The sequence below is a fragment of the Octopus bimaculoides genome, chromosome 3 (genome assembly GCF_001194135.2).
Source record: "Octopus bimaculoides isolate UCB-OBI-ISO-001 chromosome 3, ASM119413v2, whole genome shotgun sequence".
Taxonomy (NCBI): domain Eukaryota; kingdom Metazoa; phylum Mollusca; class Cephalopoda; order Octopoda; family Octopodidae; genus Octopus; species Octopus bimaculoides.
The window spans coordinates 1,255,993-1,265,228 of NC_068983.1; the positions used below are offsets into that span (position 1 = coordinate 1,255,993).

Genomic DNA, 9,236 nt, shown 5'->3' on the forward strand with positions numbered 1-9,236 from the left:
ATGTAACGAACTGCCTCAACAAAAACCTGGAAAAATTAGGGTTCTCAAAACCTGAAAGAAAAAGGCTGATTAGAAGACTACAGATTCAAGCCATCAATGGAACTATAAAGATATGTAAAACTTTCCAAAAATTTAGCACATAAATACATAAAGACATAAAAACGCATCCATAAAACAAACATACAAATCTGCGCATACACTAACACCAAATACTGCACACACACACATATGCACAAATACCTAGATGATGTTGATAAAAGTTCTAATGAAGGAGCCTTGAACCTATGTTAGAGTCCGGCTCTTTCTCTATGGACAAGAAATACAGAAATGAAACTGATTGATAACATATATATACATACATACATACATAAATACATACATACATACAAGCAATCACTTTAACCGGAACCAGGCAGCAGTATGCAGAGACTCGAGAGGAGAAGCAGTAAATATCATAGAAGCTCATTCAAAAGAAACTGACACGGATTCTCTCTATTCAGTCTGTGGAGATTTGCAAGACATTCCAAAGATTATCCATCTGAGATTCTTTTGGTGAATAGACACACACACTTAGGTATATACATCGACAATTGAACTAACACACCAACTCAACCTGTGACGTTCACTCGTTCGCTTCTCTTCAAAACTTCAACTGAACTGTCCTTCAACCGAATTGTTGAATAACTCATTGCACTTTCGATGTCCAAAGTATAAGTTTGTGGACAACAGCTATTTTGGGACTTTCACCTTTTGGGGCTTTCACCTTTTCAAGTATTGCAACGTTTCTTAGCCTGTCCTTATTGCTTATTCTCCTTAATATGCAAACGATCTTCATGTCAGAAACATTTTCCTTCATTTCCTTTGCTGCGTACTTGTCCCAGTTTTGCCCCGTAGAGAGCAGTTGGTGGTATATAAAATTTTACTGGTTTTAGTTTTTGGTGCAAAGTTATGTATTTTGAGGTGAAGAATTTCGTCATTCTTGCCTTTGATTAAATTGCAATGTTTCGAAGGGAGAGAACTAATTTAGAACACCTAAGTTCTTTCCCTTGCGTAAATATTTTTGTTTTTATAATGGCAGTAAACTACAACTCAAAATTAACTTGATCTCTGTAAAATGATAAAACAGTTGCATAACTTTCATGGATTTCCACCATATTGGTCTAAGCTATAATCGGAATCGATAGTAATATTTCTGCTTAGTAAATTCTGGGATTCTGGCGAATGCTCAGGTGTATGAGCATGGACAGGAATGCGAATAGGAAATAGATCAACTTGAGGTAGGGAGCAGAGATTTGCAAAAAATTCGGTTTCTGCACAGATGACGGCGGACCAAGATGTGCCTGAGCGACAGACAACAGAGAGAGAGAGAGAGAGCTTATGTGTTTAGGAGCCGGAAATAGGTTGAGCTTAATCAGAAAACTAGAAATTGTTTTTGTAGATTGTCTTAAATGTAAGACACATGTTATGAAAAAAATGACTAGGAAAGAAGGTCACGAATGACCTGCTTTTTTTTACGGTCTTCTTTCAGTTTCCGTCCACCAAATGCACTCAGAAGGCTTCTGTCGGTGCGAGGCTTTAGTAGAAGACACTTGCCCAAGTTGCTACGCAGTGGGACTGAACCTGGAACCATGTGACTAGTAAGCAAGCTACTTACCGCGCGCGCACACACACACACACACACACACACACACACACACACACACACACATATATGTATAGTGAATCGAAACAAAGAAGAACAAACATGAAAAACAACAGTGTGAGGATGTGGTACAAGTAATGTATTATCAGATTGTCAGCAAAGGAAAGAAAGAACAGTTAACGTTTCGAGCAGACGCTCTTCTTCAGAAATTCAGAAATACAGGAGAGTCCAATAGAAGGGAAGACGGAACAAGAAAATATATATGCATGTATGCATGTATGCATGTATGTATGTATATATGTATGTATGTATGTATGCATGTATGTATGTATTTATGTATGTATGTATGTATGTATGTATTTATGTATGTATGTATGTATGTATTTATGTATGTATGTATGTATGCATGTATGCATGTATGTATGTATATATGTATGCATGTATGTATGTATGTATATCTGTATGTATGTATGTATTTATGTATGTATGTATGTATTTATGTATGTATGTATGTATGTATGTATGTATGTATGTATGTATGTATATCTGTATGTATGTATGTATGTATGTATGTATGTATTCATGTATGTATGTATGTATTGTATATGTTTCTTCTATTTGTTAACTATTATAAATCTTTCAATGAGGAGGGAGCCGGTTTCCAACAAAGATAAAAGGCTCCATCTTTTGAATGTAGTTAACACAGACAAATTCACATTTCGAAATTGAGAAAAGCCTTGCGTATTCTTACTGTTCCACTGACAGATCGCATTTGTAATGTACCAATTAGTCGGTCGATATGTATATATATATATATATATATATATATATATATATATATATATATATACATATATATATGTATACGCATCCATTCATGCACACACATCCACACATCTATATATACATACAAAATTACACATCTGCATATATCTGCATTCCTACATGAGTATGTATGTGTGTGTGTGAGCGCGCGCGCGTATTTATTCCTTTTGTATGCATGTACAACATGGTCTAACTTTATTAAATGATGTCCAAAGGGAAGTCGATTCTCAGAACAGAACCATTAAACGAGCAATGAAAATATCCCCAGGAGATATCGAAGAACTGAGGCCAGGTCTAACCCGACATTTCCAATGAATGCTGAGATTACTATGACTCGGAAAACTTTTGACTCTAAACATTTTCACAACAGAAAATAAAGCAGACGACAGTATCAAACAGAAAGAAAGTATAGGCGTAGACATGACTATGTAATAAAAAGACTGCATTGAGATGTTATCTGAGTGTGTGACTTCGGAATAACTGGTAAGTGGTATAAACACGAACCAGAAGCTGTGTCACAGAACGACTATTACTAAGTCATATTTAATATTCAGCTGTTAAGCTGTTGAAATGTAATTGTGTATCTTCATTTCCTCCATCTGGAATTTGTTGCCCTGTTTCATTATTTATCCATGTGCTGCAGCTGGGTTTCTGTCTTCCATACTGTTCTTGATAACATTCACTCACTTCACGATAGAACACTAGCGTTGTTTTATGATCTCGCGTGGTTATGAAAACTTGTGTAGCGTTCGGTGTTATTATAGACACATTTGTCGCACAATATCCTCAAGCTATTGACACTGAATACCCGCCAATATTGTACCATATAAGGACCGACGAATACACCGGACGGCAATCTGTGTTCCTTTAAACCAAATATTATGGGACTACTTTTAATGTAGGAAACTGTCAGAATTAATTCAATTATCTGTTTTCAAGGTAACATATATTATGTCATACGAGCTCCATCACCCGAGGGTAACTTTCCGTATTTGCAAGACCTGGACTAAATTTTCTTTGAGTTGAACAAGTAAGCCTTATGACTTTGGAAAATGCCTTCCAAAATGTTTAGTTTGGTTCATGTTTGAAATAATATCCAAATACAGAAAATGAATTTCTTCAGTTGAAGCTGGAACACGAACAATTCGCTAAGGAAGTTTTTAAATATATCAGGGTGTCAAAAGCAAACAACAAAAACAACAACGGCAACAGCAGTAACACAGGCAATAATAATAATATTCACTTTTATTTACCACAATGTTCAAGAAAATACAGAAAGCGTGTTACAAAAGTAGTTACAAATTGGAAATCTGTATATATACATATATCATACCTTTTGTATGTGTTCGATATTTTATACACACACGTCGTTAGAACGTTGTATATTAACAGAAGTCAAAACTATGTTGCTGAAAACAATTACAACCAGAGATCACCAACTCACAGAGAAGTGAGAGGCTTCCTTTTATAATCTTACCACAATATAATCCGCTCTTCAGACACTGCAACTTTTCCCTCCTTTTTGTTTCATCTTGTTTAGTCTTTTTATAAAATTTTAGATACCAGTTCAGACTGTCGTGAGGCCCAGGTTTCCAGAACATGGTCACCTCTTTAAGAGGGTTTTGAAACGTCATGCATTTATTTTTTCAAGTCTAATGCTTTTTCGCCTCATTATTCTGAATGCTGTCGACTACTTCTCTCCATCTTCTCCCAGCCTCATTTTTTTCCTGATTGTCATAATACCATATGTCGGCCGAAAGTATGTAGCCTTTGAGAATTTCTATGCTTCGGGTGTCCGAAGGATGATCCTAGATTTCTTGGCCATTCCAAACATCTGGTGCTCGTTTCGCTGACAATGTAATGATTTTTGTTTCAACTTCGGTTATCATCGAAACTATGGTCGATGATAGCCAATAATTCATAATACTTTACCTTTCAGTTACATTTCAGTGATAGACAAATGAATTAACAAAGGAGAAAGATTGATATTTATCCGTGGAGCTAGGAGTAACGATTGAAATATTTACATTAATTCCGCTCTGTTCACCTTTAATAATAATACATTCTTGGAAGAAGGATGAGGAATTCGGTACATTTCATTGTCCCTTTACGTTTATTATTTCGCGAATCTCATATAACAGGTTTTATATATGAAACAACAATAATAATTATGGAATGTTAAATATATTTACGTTTCACATTAACAAGAATCAAAACAAAGAATGATTTCAGCAAATAAGTCTCATTAAGACTACAATGTCGCCATCAGCTGACTCTTTGAGGAATGTATAATGGTCTTAATATGAACGACTTTATTAACAATACTTTGTTTTGGAATAAAGCAAATTAATTAATTGGATGAGTGTCATTCTCATCTTCGTTCCTATAAAAACTTGGTTTATAAATACATCATTGGATTTTCTGGAGATTTTATTATATTTATAAAAGTTAGAAATGAGTGCTTTTCGGTTGGTAAACATCAGACGGCCTACAGTTGATATTTTTTTCTGTTTCTTCATTCTCGGATGTACTATCCGTGATTTGGGAGGCATTAACGGCAGGAACCTGACACAATCTTCCTTCAACGGACAGAAAATTCCGTTCAGTGTTCGATGATGTTGTATTGGAGGACAATTTCGGTTCTATTTCCGAATGATGAGATTCGTTGCTATCCCAAGTTTTGCCACTTTTTTCTTCAAAAAACGCGACTATTAAAGCAACAACTAATATAATTCCACAAAGCAGACGCACTGATAAAAGCGTGCCGTGAATCTTTAATCTCATATCTTCAATATCATACAATTGACATTCACTTCTGACGCCGCATGTCCAGGCCCAGTGTGTGCAGGACAAATCCAGCAGCAAACCAAAAGCTATGGGTCCGGACATCCAACCTGACAAATAGAAGTTAAGAAACGTTAATGTTGTCATCTGGGAAGAATTCTCACCATCTTAACAGTTTATTTTTACTTATTATTATTATTATTATTATTATTATTATTATTATTATTATTATTATTATTATTATTATTATTAGCGGACTTAATACATGCAACATACGGTACCATGCTATCCGTTCTTTTCAGCTCTCTAATATTTTCCTGATTATTCTGGCTGTGTCAAGGAAGCAAACCTTTTGTAACAGTTCTACTGGAGACTCTATTCTAATTTCCTTTATATTCCCCTCCTTCTGATACTGTCCCCAAGGACCCAACAATAATTGGCACTATCTTCACCTTCTTCATTTTCCATAACTGGATTATATCGTACTTAAGAGTGTTGTATCTCTCTATCTTTTCGCCTTCCTTCTTGACCATTCGTGGCTCAAAGGGTCATGCAACATCAACTGTATAGCATATGTGGGCCACCTTGTCCACCACCGCTAGATCTGGTCTGTTATGCTCTAGCAGGATTTTGCTAGTCTCTAGCGCCGACGCTCTCTGTGGCTTGTGCTCATAACACGTCTAGCCTCCCTCGAGACCCACTTTTCCCACAGATTCCATTATTATTATTATTATTATTATTATTATTATTATTATTATTATTATTATTATTATTATTATTGTCTTCTTTCAATTCTGTTTCCATTTCTTGCCGTGTATCTTCCTGAAACCTAGGACAGAGGATCTCACTGTATACATTGGTTGGCTATTAAAATAAACACACCAGATTGTTCATTTACAAAGTGATGTGATAGAGAAAAGGGGGAAGAAAGACAGAGAAAATGCAAAAAATATAAAAATGAAAAAAAAAGTAAGCAAAAATATAAAGGGGAAAATGGAAAGAAAATTCACAGCGACAATCCCCTTCTCAGTACGTGCGACGTACCAGTTCAGACATTCTTTTAGACTTACTGCATGGATCGTAAACCGAGGATCATTCTCAAATAATTTCCAGTTCCTTTTTTCATCATTTCAAGTGCTCCTACAATCACTGGTATTCTAACCGTCTTGAGATGCCACATTTTTAAATTTTGATTAGCAAATCTTTATACTTTCTGAACTTATGAAATTCTTTTGCCGAGATTTAGTCATAAGGTATGCTTATGTCAGTCAAAAAACAGACTTTACTGTTTTGGTATTCAACAACAATATCTGGTTTATTAGCTCTGATGGTCTGGTCTGTACATACGGGAAAGTGCCAAAGAATCGTTACATTTCCCTTTCTTGAAAGTGGCTTTGGCACAGTTTTCAAGACCAAATTCCATCCCGACGTCATCACTGAATGCTTTCACAGTACGTAGTAGTTCTTGAAGCTCATTATCGTGTTTGCCATATAGTTTTATGTCATCCATATAAAATAGATGACTTATTTTGTTGTCGCCAATTTTATACCCATACTCTATTCTGTTGAGTTCACTTGTAAGGGGTATTAGGGCTATGCAAAAATTGAAAAGTGAAAGTGAGTCAATTTGGAAAACGCCACAGCTGATATTGATATTTTTTTGTGGTCAGTATTCTATTAGAGTTTTATAAATGGAGATTCGTATTTTAGGCTGACGTGTTTCAGGAAGTTTGAAATCACAGGAGAAATTTTGAAGATAACCAGCGATTTCAAGATCCACGAATGTGGTATGCTGTCGAAGGCCTTTTTATAATCAATCCATGTAGAACTAACATTTCTAAGTTTGTTATGACAGTTCTCAAAAATCATGTGATTGATTAAGAGTTGGTCTTTGTATCCATATGAGCCTTGTCGGCACCCTTTTTGTTCAGTGGCGAAAATATCGTTCTGTTCCATAAATATGTATGTTTTCTCTATGAGAATGGATGTGAAAATTTTATACGTGATTGACATGTTATGGGCCGATAGTCTTGGAGAAATTTAGTTTCATTATTCTTCGGGAGTAGATGATACCTCTTGCTAACCACCCAGGTTTTTTCGTAGGATCTCTCATAATTTCATACATACATACATACATACATACATACATACATGCATACATACATACATACATACATGCATACATACATACATACATACATATGTCCGAACCAAACATTTTGTTTATACAACACTACCACTGTAACATATAATGTTGTACTGTCTAACGAGTAAAACAGTCTAACAAGAAAATCTTACAGTGCTTAACACATGTTTAATGTATAGAGACTTACAGTAAGACGGTTGAGACTGTTGTTCGAAATGATATTTCGATAGATTGTTCAAATGATGTCAGACTAGGAAACGAGTCAAAATGACTACTCACCTATAAATGATGTTGAGAAGGACATCAGTCCTATAGCAATAGCTTTATCTTCTTCAAACACAGATCTGCAGAGAAAGGAAAAAAAGTTATAGTGCATAGATAACTATTTCGAAATCACGACGAAATAGCAATAACTCCTGAAATATGCATATACAACCATTTCCTATTTTTTCTATCTTGGATTCCATTGTTTATATAGGCGTACTTGTATACGAAGCGTCGTCACTTTCAATGACCTGAAGTCTACCAAATAAAATCTATAGTCTATCTCATAAAAATGCGAATATCGCACAGCTAACACAAGAAGTAAGACACAACATCAACCTGTAAACCTTTAATATACTTGGTAGTATATCATGGTTGCGAAAGGATATACTGTATCTTTGCTAGTAATTAATATACAGAAAATATATACCCAATTGGTCGAACTAACTGTGATCTGGTTGTTGTTAAGTCCACAGTCGGCCTTCACAATAAACATTTCTAATGATCTACTATTGGTTACGACGTCAATTATTTTTTCTCGTAATAGTGTACCTAAGAGTATATGTGATGAAAAGTGTGTTACTATGAGCTCATTTCTCTTTTTCGTTAATTTACACCATCTATCTATCTATCTATCTATCTATCTATCTATCTATCTATCTATCTATCTATCTATCTATCTACCTATCTATCTACTTGCCTACCAGCCTAAACACCAGTCTATCCGTCTAAGTCGATTCCTACGTCTTGCACTGAAGGATATTGAGTTTTTAACACCGTGCCTCTACAAAGGAATCTCTTCTGAAACGACTACTGCAGCTTCTGACATGTCACAGATATACAAACATTATGTCACATAAAGATTTTAATGTTGAGCTGTTTACATTGCGTGATTTTAAAACCAGCAAAGACATGGAACGAATAGTCTGCAAGAAAGTAATTGCGTTCCCTGAAGAGAATGACTCGCTGACACCCAGCAAGGTTTTCGATCAATTAGAAGCTGCCTGACACAGCTCTTGCAGCACTACGACTGGGTGTTAAAGCAGATGCTCAACAACTCAAATGTGCACGTGATACATCTCGACTTTGCAAAAGTCTTTGATGAAGTCGACCATGGTATCATATGTCAGAAACTGCGTCTTCTCAGCATAGAAGAAAAACTTGGAGAGTGACTACACGACTTTTTAAAAGATAGAAGTCAAGCAGTGGTTGCCAATGGAGCCACCTCAAAGGATACAAAAATGGTGAGTGGTGTTCCACAAAGCACTATCTTAGGGCCACTGCTAATTATAGTAGCTCTCTCAGACATGTACTCTCAAACATGCCCTCTGCTCCTCAGATAGCCACACTTGCTAGCTATGCAGACGACACAAACGTCTCTCAAAACCCTGGAAATATTGCGCATCTGCAACGGAAGTTGGACGCAATATACAGGAGAGCTGAGGACAACAATATGCAGGAGAGCTGAGGACAACAATATGCAGGAGAGCTGAGGACAACAATATGCAGGAGAGCTGAGGACAACAATATGCAGGAGAGCTGAGGACAACAATATGCAGGAGAGCTGAGGACAAC

The 9,236-nt window shown here is 35.9% G+C and overlaps 1 protein-coding gene across 2 annotated transcripts in view; it reads right to left on the reverse strand.

Annotated features, from left to right (window-relative positions):
- Positions 1–3,694: 3,694 nt before the first annotated feature.
- The window catches only part of LOC106872851 (solute carrier organic anion transporter family member 1C1), a 45,968-nt gene continuing 40,426 nt past the window's right edge, over positions 3,695–9,236 (reverse strand). For both annotated transcript variants that reach the window (XM_014919985.2, XM_014919986.1), the window contains 2 exons: positions 7,677–7,741; positions 3,695–5,361 (listed from right to left, as the gene is read on the reverse strand). In XM_014919985.2, the coding sequence (XP_014775471.1) occupies positions 4,916–5,361; positions 7,677–7,741 (511 nt within the window). In that variant the 3' untranslated portion in view covers positions 3,695–4,915. The remainder of the gene's footprint in view (positions 5,362–7,676; positions 7,742–9,236) is intronic.